The sequence below is a fragment of the Perca fluviatilis genome, chromosome 14, assembly GCF_010015445.1.
Source record: "Perca fluviatilis chromosome 14, GENO_Pfluv_1.0, whole genome shotgun sequence".
NCBI lineage: Eukaryota > Metazoa > Chordata > Actinopteri > Perciformes > Percidae > Perca > Perca fluviatilis.
In genome coordinates, this window is record NC_053125.1 from 21890721 (window position 1) to 21908609 (window position 17889).

A 17889-nucleotide genomic window follows, 5' to 3' on the forward strand; every position below is an offset into this window, starting at 1 on the left:
GCTTATCTTAAATTATGTACAAAAAAACTATAAGATCTGCAGATTGTGCACACACAGGCTGCATTTCTGTCAAAATATTAATGTGATCAATATAGAACCACAACAGATTTTAGTTAGTAGTAAAGAAGTTGAGGTATTTGTCAAAGCAATTTTTTACAAGATTACATGATTTTACTTGACTTCATTGCTGTTACTATGATTTTTATGTAACTTGTTTATGACATTTGTTAATTTGCTATTATGTTTTTTACCTGCATTCACAACCCTCACAATGCAGAATTCCAATACATTGGAGTCAGAGGGTGTATTTCTCTCTTAAATTGTGTAGTTGTTTTTTATTTGCTTGTGTAATGCAGGTCTGGCATGTAATGATTTCCCTTTAGGCAGCCACACAAGACTGACCTGACCCTTAGAATCTATTTAAATGATGATGTTGAGCAATAAGCTCACTGACACACAGATTGTATTTCCTGAAATGGAGCAGAAACAGCACACAGAGGGCCTATGGGGCTGAACAACCCAGAGTTACTGCAGCAACAGTTGGATAATAGAGGTTCATAGCACATTTGTGCACCCAGAGGGCATTTTCGGGATCCAGCTGCCAGAAGTTTGTAAGATTGATCTCTGTCTGAATAATGGGGATAGAGGCCTAACGTGTCTTGTTAAGAGAACAAAATACATCGTAGATTGATTCATTTTAATCCTCTACCGACCAGAAGAGCACTATTAATGCCAAATGTCAATTCTGAATACGCCCTTTAAATGCACTATCAAGTCTCATTAAACTCCAAAATGGACAAACACCCCATGGTTATTGTTTCACTTCCAGCACAAAACGAACAGGCTCAACAAAAAGTCCTATGGCCCAGAAACATTCACTCTTAATAACTCATCTTCAAGGCCTGCAGTTCATGAGTTGCAATGTGGCGTCTAATGAAGTCTACAGAGAGAAATCATCTCATAGCACTGCTTTATTTCATCTCCCCTCCCAGATGTCCTCATCCAACACAAAAATGCTTTCTCGTGAGTGCAGTTCATGTCCAGATTGCTTACGTCTCCATCAGAGCTGCAAGGGAAAAGTTGTATTATTATTTAGTTGAAGCTGCTAAGAAATCTGCATTGGGTGGGGTTTGGACACTAAATGAAGGGTATCATGGACCTAATGCGTCACAGAAAATTACACACACACACGATCAGTTTCTGGTGTTGTCTGGCTGTTGTTCAACAAACTGCAGTAAAACCACAAAAGTAACAAAAAATTTTACCTTATCCGTATCATCTCCTCCTCCTCGGCCATTTATCTCTATCCTCTTCTTCCTCTTGTGAACCATCTTTTCATCATTTTGACCTCAAGAACAAAAAATAATAATTGAATACATTGTTATAAACCCAATGCAGGCTTACATAATGTGTATGCATTTGTCATTTGTTCATGTTGTCAATGAGGTAGACTGCTGCAAATCACACACAAACACTACTTCTCTCTCAAAACACACACACACGCACACACACACACAGGAAGTGGGTGAAACTTGTTAACTCATCCGTCAAATCATTTCCTTGTAAACTCATTTGCACCAGAGACATCAAACTGCGAACCATCGCCCCCGTTACCAACTGGTAAGTTGGTTTACAGACAGTCTATAAGCCGCCTGATGTTTCCTTTATCTTGTTTTCTCATTTTGTAGTTCATTTACGTAACTTTTGGCTTCATCCAGCCTCTTAAGATTCCTACTGCGTCTTGCCAGGTATCACAGTAAATCCACAGTTGCCTTTTTCAGCTGCCATACTTCATAAATCTCAAAGTTTTATAAGATGAAGCAAGTCTATTTCCCTCTTTTTGGTCATGGAGAATTAAAATTTGTATCTATTTTGTAGAGCTTATTTTGTAGTGCTTAATCTCTGGTCTTATCTGTCTAGTTTTTCTTGAGCTAACAAAGGTTCAATTGAAATATTGAAAACAAAAGATGATACACTGTGAAACTATTTTCAGGAATTTATCAGCAAAAATGAATTCTGAAACCCCCAAAGAGTTCCCTTGCAGAAGGATATATCTATTTCATTATTATTAAATCCTTTTTAATACAAGGTCACCTGAGTCATTGCATTTCCAACAATATTTTGCAAGGCACTGAATGGTCTTTGTGCTGGTAATTGTGAGCATGTAGAAACTTTGTCTGGATAGAAGAGAGTTTAGGTGTGTAAGTACCATCATAACCAACAGACTTTGTTTACACAGGGTTGTGTAACACAAATTAAAGTAGCATCCTCATTTCATAAACAATAGTTTGTCTACTAGAGTCCAAGTCAGACTGCCAAGAGAAAACATTCTTTGTTTTAGCTGTAATTTGTTTCACATCTGTTCTTCATTCTCAATCTTGTCCTTCTCTCTGAGCTCTGTCCATATTCATCACAGGCTGTGGTCCACTAAGTGAGTAATAGCAGGATAATACTGTGACACATCATTTGAAGTTCTTAACACGCACACCAAGAGACTACAATGGTTTGGTAAAGTTACCACTGGTGTCGCTCAGAGCGTTATTCGCATTGGCTTCATAAAGAAGGAGCTTATAGAGATATGACAAAGTATGTGTGCGTTTGGAAAAGACAGTTACCACATGGAGTATGTTCAGAAAACTGCTTTGAACCGGATTTGAGTATCATTTTTGGAAAATTTACATCAAATAAATCAATTGATTCATGAGCAGATTCATCAAAGTCCTTCTAAAGTAGTAATAGTAGTAATACAGTAGTTGTAGTAGACCCAAAGAAGAAAATGAGGAAGTTGTTAAGGGTATTAAGTTCAGTTTCACATCTGTCTCATCAGAAAACTTAAAATACAACCTAAATAGCAACTGTGCTATAATGTTACGTTAGCTAGGTAAGGTTAAAAAGAGGGAAAATACATATTTTCAGTAACATAGTAAACACAGTAAACATATTTGATGACATTAACATGTTTGTCCACTAGCTAGACAAAGTTTCGCAACTTGAGCAACCTTTAAGACAAAAGGGTCAACAATAGAAATGTTGTTAGCAAGTGCTAACGTCTATTACAATAGCCATTTTCTGCAAATGCTACAGCTAGCTAGCTAAATGTTAAAGTGAAAATGCAATAAATAAAACTATTTTACTTTACTACAACCTAATTATCTCAAACATGTAAATAAATATTTTTATTTAATATAAATATTCCTACTTTCTTGTATCTGAATCTGAAAAGATTTCTGAAATGAAAACCAAGGACATTTCCAGTCCGGTGGTCAATATATCAATAAAATATCCATTGTTCCATATGCATTTTGTTTCCTATTAAATAAAAAAGAGGGATAATTCCAGTTTCAGTGTGTAGAACGCACCGGGAAAAGCAGCAGCTACGCGTCGCTCGAAGATGATGTAGTATTAAGAGCGACAATGGTAGTAAGTAGTATGAAAGCCCGAAATTCCGCATAGGGTGGCTGGTCGGGGTGGTGGATGGGTCAAACACATTTCCTAAACCCAACTGTTGCTTTCTACTTTTCCTAAACCCAACTATTCCGTTCTTCTTTACCTAAATCCAACTGTTCCGTTCTTCTTTACCTAAACCCAACTGTTCCGTTCTTCTTTACCTAAACCCAACTGTCCCGTTCTTCTTTACCTAAACCCAACTGTTCCGTTCTTCTTTACCTAAACCCAACTGTCCCGTTCTTCTTTACCTAAATCCAACTGTCCCGTTCTTGTCCCGTTCTTCTTTACCTAAACCCAACTGTCCCGTTCTTCTTTACCTAAACCCAACTGTTCCATTCTTCTTTACCTAAACCCAACTGTCCCGTTCTTGTCCCGCGTGTCACAGAAACATACATTTTATAGACCCACCCACAAGCTTTTCCTTAACCTTACTGCGTCAAAAGTGACGCCATTAGTCCTGACTAAGCGCTTTTAGATAAAGTGCATTTAGATATGACGCTAAAGGAGACTTTTAGCATCAATAACAATGCCAAAGGCACCTGACCAAGCCTCAGTATTTTATGCGAGGGGAGTGAAAATGTGTTGAACCAGTAGGCTCTGCCGACCAGTCTGTTTTGCCGTGTAAAATATTATTTAACTTTGCAGTCTGTTTATAACACACAGTTAAAAACAGCGATATTTCATGGAAAAAAAGTTTAAAATAATCAATACCTCATGTCTGTACAGCCAAGAAATAGTCTGGCACATAATCCCTTTAAAACCACATCTGGTCGTTTTTACTCTTTAGTTTTTGTGCGACTTAAATAAGCACGATATAACGTGTTAATAAGAGAGTTTTAGAGGTGCTAGTTTTTTAGGGCTAGCTGTTTCCCCTGATTTCCATTCTTTGTGCTAAGCTAACTGGTGCACTCTGAGCTATTGACCATTCGGATACAAGAGCGGTATCAATCTTCTCATCTTACACTTAGCATTAAAGCGAATAAGTGTGTTTCCTAAAATTTCAACTATTAATAAACTAACTAATTTGGAAAACTGTCAAAAACTCATAGCGCAAAATAGTCAGTCAAGGCTTTATTCATAAGAATAAAACAGTAGTAAAAGAAAGAAAAACATACAACACAGCTTTGTGAATCAATGCTCTCGAGAGCAATGATAGTTTAAGTTTCATATTAATAAGAATAAATGTTTGCACTAACACACTTGTAGGGTCAGTGTTTCACTGGATGGGAGTACCAACACTCCTGTTGGCTGAATCAAGTTTAGTGAAACAAAACCCTTCCCAACAGTTGTGCATCTGTCCAAAGCTTTTTTTTCTGCATTGCGTTGAAATGGATACAGATGTTTTCAGAGATGAACAACAGAACACATTTCATGTAACATTTGCTTTGCTCCATTTCTGTTTTCTCAACTGGAAGATACAATTATCCAACACAACTCTATCTCCATTAACTAAAGATGCCGATACAAACAGAGTTTAGAGAAAATGTCAGGTTCCTGCTTTGGACAGCAGCCCTTCCTGCTTGTCACATCCTGGCTGGCTGACAGCTCATATGGTGACAGGCTGTGGTGGAGGCCTTAATCTTACTTTCCATCTGAGGCTTCAGAAGGGGACTTTTTGTTCTGTCTGGGCCTGTGTTTTCTTCCTCTATTTCTACACCAGTCTGGATTACTTTCTCTTTTGCTGTTTCTTATATTCGTAGTTTATCACTCTTTCAATTTGCAGCTTATCAATTTCTTCTCTCGCTGAGACAGGCGAGGAATGTAGGAATATTTGTAGAACAGAGACTAAAAGATAAATGCTACACCATTTAGGGCAAAGATATGTCCTCCCTGGCTTTAACTGAACACGTTGGCAAGCAATATTCTTTTTTTTTATTGTGTTTATTGGTTTTCAGAACACATAAGTTTTACAGATCAGTACAAAGCAAATAACCATTTCCCCCCCTTTTTTTAAGGTGGAAAAACAAGAAAGACAAAAAATTATAATAATGAAAAAAAAAAATCACAAAATAGATGAATATACACATACATGTGCATACATTAATAAATAAATTATAATCAATAAAAAAATAATACAAATAATAGTTGCTTACCAGTTCAATGACAGGATTAATTGATGCAGTGTAAAAAAATAAATAAATAAATATCTGAATAAACTTATAATGACAATGAATAGGGACTAATAGAGGAGATTTAAAACTTAGATTCAGCATAGACTATGAAGGGACGCCATATTTTCTCAAATTTAAAGGCAGAGCCTCGCAGTATTAATCTTAATTTTTCCAGTTTCAAGTGCTGCATTATATCTCTTAACCAGACAATATAACAGGGAGGCTGTGGATTTTTCCAGTTAAGGAGAACCAATCTTCATGCTAATAACATTATAAAGGCTGCCACTGTACCGTTAGCTCCCATGAGAGGACTTCCATCTCCAAAGACACCACATATACCAATTAAAGGATCTGGATCTATCATCTTTCCGACAACATCTGATAAAGTCTGGAAAATAGACCTCCAATAATTGTGTATTTTAGGACAAAGCCAGAACATATTGGCAAGCAATATTCGAATAGAAAAACAAAATAGAACTAATACCATCTTTGGACTCTGTTCTGGGCATGTGCCTTGTACTGGCCTTCACCATAATCTTGTAAAGAGGATCCAGGAAAGGCAATATTTCCTTCACTTTTACTAAGATTATTGCTTTTATCCTCACAGGATCTGATGCAAGCAGCGAGTGCAGATCCAAGGGTGTCAGAGCCCACTCCAGAAGGCCTCAAGAGAAGCCACCTAAACATTGGGGTTCTTGAGGAGTTTGCCCAAAATATGGCCGAGAACATAATCCAGTCATTTATAAGCCAAATGGAAATGGTGGCGGCTGAGGTGGACTGCCGGGCGTCCAGATTTTATCAGAACCAGGAGACGTTAGCTGAAGAGTTAGCCTCAGCAGTGGTTGACGTTGCTCTGAGGGAAGTGTGTGGAGGTCACAGCGTCGTGGATCACGACGGTTCCCAGAGTACAAAGTCAGCTTTTATAAATGAATCTGACAGCGAAAGATCCACAGATATGGATCCAGGCAAAGAAATCCAGACGTCCAAAGACACCCAGCCCTGTTACCCACCGCTGTCCCAGTCAGGGCTCCCCGTCATGGGATCCCTTGACTACCCCGACGCCCCTCCAACCACGCCTCTGCTCCCTGAGCTTGAGAGGAGCAGACACAGTTTCGCAAGGAAGCTAAAAGGAGGCTTGGCGAAGGTTTTCCTGCCTTCACCTCCTCCGCCAACCCCAAAGGACAAAGAGGACGACATGGACGGAGCGGTCAACGACTCCCAGGTGGAGTTAATGGAGCATCTGATGCACTCGCTGTCAGATGATATGGCAAGAGACTCTTTTGAAGTAGGACCTCACCATGGAGCCAAGCTGGAGGCTTTTGCAGAGGCTCTTTCATGTGACATTATTGGCTGGGTCTTGAGTGATAAAAACAGAGAGCCGATAGCCGATAGCGATCTTCACCTACTCGCCCACCAACTGGCTGAAACCATCATCTCCTCCTCCCTTGATGAAGCTAAAATGCTTGTCTAGTATTGGTATCTTAATGTGGTTAATGGGATCATATTTGTGATTACTGGCATGTAGACACACACGCACGCACGCACGCACGCACACACACAGATATCCACCTACATGTTACCTCCATGCTGACTGCCACTGCATTTTTGTTAAGTATGGTTTACTGCAATAATATTGTTCCATAATGGTCTGAAGTAGATATTTTTTTTGACAGTGTATTGCTCAATAAAGTTCAGTTCAAGCTCATCCAGATGAAGTGTTAATGTTTATTGCAACTGACCATTAATCCAACAAAAAGATGTTTGACTCAAAGTGAAAAACAAAATCTGGCACTGGAAATGATGTCGATCCTGGAAGCTGTGTATTTTAGATGCTGGATGATGAACCTAAGGTAATAGTTTTAGGCCAAGATGGAGGAAAAGTGCATTGGCAGGAAAACTAATGGTTCTAAAAGAAATTGTGACTCAACAATTGAGATTCAACTGCAATAAACATAAATGTCCTGTAGATGGCATCACAGGAGCAATGCTCCTGAGTAGCTTCAGCATGTGCATGAGGTCAGTGAGGTGGAATTAAATCAGTTTTCCATTTGGGAACCAAAGTTATTTTTCTATAAAAAGGCATGTCAGATTGTTGAGGCTTTATTTGGCTTTGTACATTGTTAATAACTTGATTTGTTTGTCTTGAAGTTTTTGGTTTTTTTAAGATGCTTTTTGGGGGGGCATTTCTGCCTGGATAGGACAGCTCAGACATGAAAGGGGAGAGAGAGGTGGAAGACTATACCTCTACATATGTGTGCCTGCTCTACCAACTGAGCTAACCGGCCACTCAATTTAGTTTTTAAATGATGAATGAGAATAAAGACTTCTTTTTTTTAATATTACAAATGTAATTGCACTTGTCTTTTCACTCATGGACTGAAACCTAATGCCCTTTACTTATTTTTTTAAATATCACCATCAAGAGATAACTTTTTTGAACGCAACTCTGGCAAAGGATGAAATTGCATCGTCAATGTCTGATGAGTTTGTATCCCACCACAAGTAAATAGTGCCCTATGCTGTTTATAATCAAGTGCAATCCTGGACGTTATTTGGTTATTGACTATAAAACTTTATATGATTATATGATTCAGTGATTCATTCATCCCCTGGACTGAACTGAATAGTGGCATTTGAGAAGTCTGGCTCAAATTAAACAAATGTTCATACTCACTTAAGTCCGAACCGAGAGAAGAGGGAGCCACAGTACTTAAATTAAACAGTGATGTGATCCTGCAGAAGAATAAAAGAAAACCCTTGTTTTTCTTTCCAAAGGTTTCTTCTTTTATTAAACTAGTACAGTGCCCGTTGAAAATGTGCCTGTTTGGAAAGGGCCGATTGCTTGGCCTGTGGTATTGCTGCTTGTAAAATTCTTCAAAACCAAATTGTACCCCAAAATTATTTACAGAAGGACCCCAAACCACTTAATATGCAACTCCACTGCAGCCTACTACTGACTTACAGTGTAGGCTACGTCTGCATCAGAGGAAGACATTGTACTACTATATTTACCTGACAGAGAATGTTGCAGAGTCAGAATGTAATCACAAAATATCACAATGAAAATGTGGATGCAGTGTGCTACCCACCTGGCCCGTTATGAGAGCTAATCAGCGCCTGTCTGCATTAATCAATCACCAGAACCGGACAGTTTGTGTGTGTGTGTGTTTGTGTGTGTGTGTTTGTGTGTGTGTGTGTGTGTGTGTGTGGGCAGAGAGAGAGAGAGAGAGAGAGAGAGAAAAAAGAGAGAGAGAGAGAGAGAGAGAAAAAAAACGAAAAAAAAAAAAAAAAAAAAAAAAAAACCCTGTCCTCGTGTCATATGTAGGCCTGGCAAACTCAATTCCTTTTAAGGATTCAGGTTATTCTGAGTCACTCACTAAACTGAACCAGGTTGCGCGAGTCACTTGAGTTAGTATTACTAAATCGCCAAGGAAACTCAGTCCTAGTCACGGGAAAGAAAGCATTTTGAGCCAGACTGTTTATTTATTGTCTTAACTTAGTGTAGCCTAAGCAGTATATAGGCTTTCAATGTAGACATGGAAACAGGAATGGAGAAATGCCCGCAGTGAATAAATTATAATTATTTTTTTAAATCGATCGACCTAATTTTGATATGCTACATATACTGCATACACCAAACCTATAACCTATAAGCATGTTATTTCACAAGTGAAAGAATGGCTTTTGTTGTGGATTTGCTTTTCACCCTGACTCGAGGAGAGACTTCACTCGCTCCACAGATCCACTCATGACAACGTAGCCGGGCTGATCGGCGCGACTGACTGACTGGAGGACTCAAGAGCTCATGACTCATGAGTCCCATGGTCTGCGAGCTTGCAATGTTTCCGGCTATGGGGGAAGTTCCTAATCTTGGACTGTCTCTGCTCACTCAGTCGCTTGAGTTGACTTGTGGAGTTGTGGTTGCCTACGAAATTGTAAGTTATAAAGCTTTTGGCAGCTAAGATGGCTAGGACTAGTAGTAGCTAATGTTGCAAGAGGTTTGTGTGTGGCGCTGTGATCATTTTAGATTGAATTGTAGTAGGACTCAACTGATCCGAGTTAATGATACTAGAGACTCGTGACTCATGGGTTGATTTAAAGACACGGGTGAAAGATCCGAGTGAGTCACGACTCAAACAGGTTTAGTCGTATGATCATTAACGAAGTTAACACTTAAGCAGAGGTGTTGTTTTCCGTACAGGTTTAGTGGCTTGACGGTTAACAGTGAAGTATGTTATTAATAATAATGTTATTAGTGTTGTAAGTTAGCAGTAGACTTAATTACCTTAATGAGTCTGATGAAAAGTGCTGTGTCTGCCCGGTTCAGCTCTGAGATTTTCTCGCATTGCACAGCGCTGTGAAGGAATAACCTCCGAGACTACGTTATGTTCTGCCTCTGTTTAGAAGTGCATGTAGGCTTGAGCTCACAGCAACTTAATACTATATAGTGTCTGGTTTATCTCCAGCAATCATGTAGCTAACGTGGAAGCAGGAAAAGGAATTTTTACTTGTTCAATGCTTTGGTTTATAACTAATTACGTGCAAAACTAATCAGCTTCAGATGTATTTTGGGTTTAGTGCTAATAATACTAATTAATACGATCCAAGGAGTCCAGTGAAGATCCGTGAATTTTTAAAGGCTTCACCACAAAACACTGCACAGGGATTTATAATCAGAGACAGGATTTTACAACTCTGGAAACCTATCACGTTGGCAAATATTTGATCTTTTGTTGCGAGAATCACAAGCTAAACAGTAGCAATATGGCAGTCACGTTACAAAGTAATCCACCAGGACTGGTCCTTTGCTTGGATTCCACATTTTTGGTACCGGCACCCCGACTGCGCCACTGTTCTGGTCTCATTCTAATGATTTTTCATGCAGAGCTTAAGTCAGTCTGAACTGGGCCTAAGATGATGAACATAGTAATATAACCTGCCTAATATCAGCATGTCAGTATTGTCATTGTGAGCATTTAGCATGCTGATGTTAGCATTTGGCGCAAAACCTCACAGACCTGCTAGCATGGCTATCGACTCTTCTCTAATACACTCAACAAAATTATAAACGCAACACTTTTGTTTTTGTCCCCATTTTTTATGAGCTGAACTCAAAGATCTAAGACTTTTTCTATGTACACAAAAGAACGATTTCTCTCAAATATTGTCCGAAAACCAGTCAGTAAACAAAAAAAAAAAAGAAGTTGCTGGATATTGGCAGGCGACTCTAAAATGTGCAGTTTTACTCTATGGGGGTCCAGAGGGTCCGAAAACCAGTCAGTAAAAAAAAAAGAGAAGTTGCTGAATATTGGTAGGACCTAGAACACGCTATCGTATACGCCGATCCAGAGCATTCCAAACATGCTCAATGGGTGACATGTCCGGTGAGTATGCTGGCCATGCAAGAACTGGGATGTTTTCAGCTTCCAGGAATTGTGTACAGATCCTTGCAACATGGGGCCATGCATTATCATACTGCAACATGATGGGCCTCAGGATCTCGTCACGGTATCTCTGCATTCAAAATACCATCACTAAAATGCACCTGTGATCGTTGTCCATACGCCTGCCCATACCATAAGCCCACTGCCACCATGGGCCACTCAATCCACAACGTTGAAATCAGCAAACCTCTCACCCACATAAAGCCATACACGCTATCTGCCATCTGCCCTGTACAGTGTAAACCGGGATTCATCCGTGAAGAGAACACCTCTCCAAAGTGCCAGATGCCATCGAATGTGAGCATTTGCCCACTCAAGTCGGTTACGACGACGAACTGCAGTCAGGTCGAGACCCCGATGAGGACGACGAGCATGCAGATGAGCTTCCCTGAGATGGTTTCTTAAAGTTTGTGCAGAAAATCTTTGGTTATGCAAACCGATTGTTGCAGCAGCTGTCCGGGTGGCTGGTCTCAGACTATCTTGGAGGTGAAGATGCTGGATATTGAGGTCCTGGGCTGGTTTGGTTATATGTGGTCTGCGGTTGTGAGGCCAGTTGGATGTACTGCCAAATTCTCTGAAACGCCTTTGGAGACGGCTTATGGTAGAGAAATGAACATTCAATTCACGGGCAACATCTCTGGTGGACATTCCTGCAGTCAGCATGCCAATTGCACGCTCCCTCAAAACTTGCGACATCTGTGGCATTGTGCTGTGTGATAAAAACTGCACATTTTAGAGTGGCCTTTTATTGTGTCCAGCCTAAGGCACACCTGTGCAATAATCATGCTGTCTAATCAGCATCTTGATATGTCACACCTGTGAGGTGGATGGATTTTCTCGGCAAAGGAGAAGCGCTCACTGACACAGATTTAGACAGATTTGTGAACAATATTTGAGAGAAATAGTTCTTTTGTGTACATAGAAAAAGTCTTAGATCTTTGAGTTCAGCTCATAAAAAATGGGGGCAAAAACAAAAGTGTTGCGTTTATAACTTTGTTGTGTGTATTTAGGCTTAAATAAAAAAAATATATGTTACAGGTAAAAACATATAGAAAAATCATACAATTTCCCCTCTAACTCTAAAACTGTCTGCTGTTTTAAAAGATTTTTGGAGCTAAATTCCACAAAACCTAGCTGTTAATTTGAGCCACATATGCACACAAAGAGAGAACAATACACACTTGCTGGCCTGGCTGCAGTGTGTGATAGTCCCTTGGCTCTGATACCTAATATGTCATGGAATGCTGAACTTTTAACTTCCACTGCTGATCACCATTATGTTTTCTCACCATGGGACACAGCCTGACAGACACACTCATACACATGCACACAGTCACACGTGCACAAAGATAAGCTGCAGGGATGGGTGGACAGCTGTGGTGTCAGAGGGGACACTCTCTCCCTCTCTCACACACACACACACACACACACACACACACACACACACACACACACACACACACACACACACACACACACACACACACACACACACACATCTGGAGAAATGCTTGTTGTGTTGTCAGGTGGTTGGCTGCCAGAAAGCGAGGGAGATTGAGGGAGGAGGCATGATGACACACAGAGGATGTATAGCAGGAGGGTTTCTATATACTATAATGGAAAATAAATGGCAAAGGTACTTTATCTCTTATGGAGGGTAAACCCACCTAAATTTAATGTTTTAACCCTTTATGTAAGTGAAACCGTGTTTATGCACCAGCTGTAAAGAGTATTATCTAAATTAACACCATACATTGCCATAATAAGTATTTTTCATGGAAATGGGGAGGACTTTATTGGAGTTATTACACCAATTACACATCCTCTATAAATAAACTTCAACTAAAGTCAAAAGTATTTTTAAAGGGATTTTCACTCAACTATGGTGCAAAAATCTTGAGGCACCTTTGCTTTGATGTTTTGCAGTTTTCACTTTATTTATCTGACATAAGAAGTTACCAGGTACCAGAAAGATTTGAAGATTGTTGAAAAAGGTTTTGTGTCAAATAACACGATAAGACACTAAGATATGAATGGAAAAAAAGTTTATGTAAGCTAATATATATTTGGCCATTTCTGACCATTGGTGGCAGCAAACAAACTGTAAACACAACATCGAAATAGACTAAGTTGTTATCTTGGAGTTGTTAGAAAACAGTTGGCTAGTTACATATATCTATATAGCCATAGCAACATCAACATTTACTGAAAGTGCTGTTTCTGGCCACCTGATGAATATAAGTCTAATTTTTACTCTCATTGTAACTCTGTTTTGGTCTCCACCAACTCCTGAGGGAAATATCTGGCTCTTTTGCTGCTCAATGCTCCACTATGTTCACCAACTAGTCGCTAAAGGCCGTTTTATGCTTCTGCATCGAATTGACGGCGTACCCCCACAGACCCTTCTACGTCTACGCCCAACCCTACGCCGTAGCCTGACGTGCACCTCTCAAAAAATGTAACTACACATCGGCTTGGTAGCGTTGCATTTCCCCCGACTCATTTCCTGGTTCTCCTTCTCCATAAACAACATGAAATCAAGGAGAGGGTTCACTTTTCCTGCTCCAGATTTCCCACCTTGGTCAGAAAACACAGGGGAGACACTTTGTTTCTCTCACTACGACTCTAGAGTCACTACTCGCTCCAAAGCTAATCGCCGTCACTCTCTCACTTCTCCCTCGCTCTAACACACTTCCCACACACACACACATGCTGGCTCGACACACACACCAGCACACAAGTATAAACATCAGGCCACTTACATAGGCTACGGAGAAAGCTCTGCGTGGAGCCTCCGCAGAACCATAAAACGGCCTTATCATCTGTCTGCTGTTTTGGTACTGGTCAAACAAAATAATGAGCTGAAATGCTAAAACGCTCCGTAGTGCTAAGGGGAACTCTAAGATTGCAACCCTTTACATTATCCAACATGTTTTGATCCATTGTTTCTATTAAAGGGGTGATAGAATGATTATATAGGGTATTTCACACTGTTCCTTACGGTCTCCTAATGGGGTATGTAACATTGGTTGGGCTGAAAATGGCCTGGTTGATATTTTATTGGCCCTTATGCATCCCTTTGTTTTGGCCCTATTTGTAACAAGAGCTTTTCTTCCAAATATGGTATGGTCATGAATATTTAGATGAGCTGCGCGCTGATTAGTTGAGCGAATCCCCCATACACACACATTAGAGACGCGTGCTGATTGGTTGAGCGAATCCCCCATACACACACATTAGAGAAGCGACAGAATCTCATATTCCAAACACTGCAATGTTTCATTACCAAATTCACTTATGATACTTTTTTATGCGAGAAATCAACTATATAAAGCTCAAATATGGGCCGTTTTATGAAAACTGATGGCTAATTGCAAATTTGGTTAAGACATGTCGGACTTTAGGAGCTCCACACAGTCTGACGAGAAAGCGGCAGCCTGCTGGGCTCCATACCCAGGGCAAAGTCACCCTTAGTGGATACTGCACTACCGGGGCTCCGCGGCCGGCTGCCAGGATAACTATAATATATTTACAGTTTGAATTTTGTCACGCCACTTATATAACATCTACCCCAATGTCTTACAAAGCTAACGTTGTGTTCGTTTTCAATGTAAGGCATTTTTATGAACGTCACTCGTTTTGTTAGGAGGAGCAGCTAGCTAGCTATATGTCCCATTCAATACAATGGGAAAAGATCGCTGCTAGCTAGCTACACTTTCGGCATAACTATAGTAGCTATATTTACAATTTGAATTTCGTCACGGCACTTATATCACAGCTATCCCAAGGTCTTACAAAGCTAACAATGGTGTCAGATTTCAATTTAATGAATTTTTGTGAACACTAGCTAGGGGTTTCGTTAGCTGCGACTGTCCCTTCAATCCTAGCTATGTGTAGCTACAAATCACGGATAGCTCCATCCAGCCGCAGGCTCTATCAATGAGACTCGCGGACAAGAGGTGTTTATTTCACCGATCGTTTGTTTAAATAACTCAACACATTATAATTACACACATTATAAGATTAACTGGAACCTGTGGTAAGAGATTGCTGGCGTAACAAGCTCGCTGACTGCGCTCTCACTCACATACACCGGGCATTTAGCAGGAAGAGGGGAGCTGCAGGCCCTGGAGCTCTGTCCATGCAGTGGCGTTTGTTAGTCCATTAACCCACAAAACGGTGACTTTGCGCGAGTATGGAGTGCCGTGGGCTGCCAGCCGTGACGGAGCTCAATCTACCTCACAGCAGGCCGGGGTCTGTGAATGAAGGCAGGCCAGGCGGCGAGGCAGCAACACAGGCAGCACCAGCCGCTGAACTCCGACACACAGTCGGACAAAAATTGCAATTAGACATCAATTTTCGTAAAACGGCCCATATTTGACCTCTACATAGTTGATTTCTCGCATAAAAAAGTTTCAGATGTGAATTTTGTAATGGAATAGCAGAGATCTGCGTGACCTAGATTCAGAAGACTACCTGATCTCAGGTCAGTTGTGTCTTCTTTTAGCAACACTCCAATAAATCTTATTTGACTGCATCTCAGTGTTGTGTCAGGATCACATAGACACATGGATGAGTACCTTTTATGCAAAACATTTGGGGTTAAAAACATTGGAAATAATTTGTAGCATTCTTTTTCAGATAAGCCAGACATACTGACAATCAAAAATCTGGAAATATACATCTGTCCTCAGCTTCAGTGTAGGTAGGTAGACAGGGGCGTAGCACAAAATTCTGGGTCCTGTAGAAAGGCATTTTCTATGGGCCCTTCCCCGCATCCACAGCTATTCATTCTAACATATTTTTGGGCCCTCCTCACATGAGGGCCCTGGTACTCAGTCCTCTTTTTCCCCCCAGTCCGACGCCCCTGTAGGTAGAAGACATCATTTCAAGTCTGCTGAGTGCATTCATCTTACCACTGGCTACTGGCTCTAAATTCATAAATCTGAGTGAGGTGTGATTAGAGAACCCAAAACCCTTATATGTACCGTATTTTACGGACTATAAGTCGCACTTTTTTTCCTACTTTGGCTGGTCCTGCGACTTATAGTCAGGTGCGACTTATATATCAAAATATATATAATTGAACATGTTTTTAAATGTTAATTCATACTGAAAACATTACTGTCTACAGCCGCAAGAGGGCGCTCTAGGCTTGTGACAACTAGAATGCTGCTCCTAAAGACATCTGAGAAAGAAAAGAGATTACAAACTGCAGGTAGTAAAATATGCAGCCCGAAAACGGTAATCGAGCAGCAGAAAGAAAGTTTGAAATGAGGGAGAAACTTGTGAGGGACTGGCGAAAAGGTGACTCTTACTGCAATGAAGAAAACAAAGAAAGCTAATCGGCTAATCGCGGGCTGAGAGCGAGATGGCCAGAGCTGGAGGAACGAGTCGGGAGGGGCTCGTCAACGGTGCAGTTACGTCTCCACGCCTTTTAATACATCCATGCTCCACGCCCTGGTAGCTAGTTGTTCTGTGTGCTATTGTATAGTTCAATAACTGTTAATGTGTTAAATTAACATACCGGACACCTACCGTATTCAGCTTGTTCTGTGTGCTATTGTGTAGTTGAAGATGGATTTATTTATTCTAAATAAATGCAACTTATAGTCCGGTGCGACTTATATGTTTTTTTTCCTCTTCATGACGCATTTTTTGACTGATGCGACTTATACTCCGGAGCGACTTATAGTCCGGAAAATACGGTAACGGTAAAAGACAAACTTGGGCTAACTTGTTTCAAGCAGATCTTGACATGATGCATGCAGTCTGTCCGGCATCATAATCACCTTTTCTGCTCTTCATCAAAATGCCCAGTATGTCTCAAACTTTTCAAAACTTCTTTGAAACTTTTCACCAGGAGAAGATGTGACGAGGGAGCAGGGAATGTGGACCCAAACGCAGAGGAAGGCAGGCAGGTAGGAGATTGTTCAACTCAGGGATTTTAATATAACAAAAAACGGCAGCACAAGGGCTGGAAAACTGACAAGCGAAACAAAGGCAGGAGTAAACTGACAAAAACACAAGGAACAGGGAAACAACACTAGTCACAGGGGCGAACACAAGACAAACCAACAAGAGACAAAGGGAACACAGAGGTTAAATACATGAGGTGATTAACAAATGAGGGACAGGTGATACAGCAGGTGGAACACATCAGGGCGGGGCAGGACAATCAACAAAGGCGGGAAAACAGAAAGCAAAGCTAGACATGACAAGACAGAAAACCAGACTATCAAAATAAAACAGGAAGCAGGAAAAACAGACAGAAAACATGACATCACCTAAACACAGACACTTGACACAACACTAAACAACACGAGGGATAACAGAGACGACAGGAACACAATTCAGAATAAGCAACAAAAATGGGAAACAAACACACAAAATACAACACGGTCAAAACAGGGTAAACAGAAATATACAAAACAGGATAAATACACACAAGGGAACAGAAATATACAAACAGCAAACTGAAATGTCCATAATTGCAACAGAAGAGACAACTTGTCATTATTGGAATTCATTGTTCACATTAGCTGTGAATCCAAACAGACTACAGGCTTTGTTTCTCACTCAGAAGATGCAAAAGAAAGAGAAATTCAACATCAAGTCAGCCAAAAATAGGATTATTTACATATTTGCAAATCTCACTGGGATACTTGTATATGCAAGCATTTGGCCGGAGGAATCAGTGCAGATGCCTCTTGCAAACTCAAAGAGTCCGGGATTTGGCTGTTTATGACCTTGAGTTGTTAAAATATCATCCAGACAAAGATTTGCACAGTTGTGGCAGAATCTACCCTTAAGGAGTCAATCTCAAACTGCAAACAATGTCAAGTGGAAAGTATTTGACTCTTCTTTTACTTCCTGTGGATTTGATC

The 17889-nt window shown here is 40.4% G+C and overlaps 1 protein-coding gene across 1 annotated transcript; it reads left to right on the forward strand.

Moving 5' to 3' along the window:
* Positions 1 to 1573: 1573 nt before the first annotated feature.
* si:dkey-171c9.3 lies at positions 1574 to 7263 on the forward strand. The gene is made up of 2 exons (XM_039822735.1): positions 1574 to 1620; positions 6166 to 7263. Exon 2 carries the CDS (start codon positions 6172 to 6174, stop codon positions 7027 to 7029), a length of 858 nt encoding a protein of 285 aa, XP_039678669.1. The 5' UTR covers positions 1574 to 1620; positions 6166 to 6171; the 3' UTR covers positions 7030 to 7263.
* Positions 7264 to 17889: the final 10626 nt, after the last annotated feature.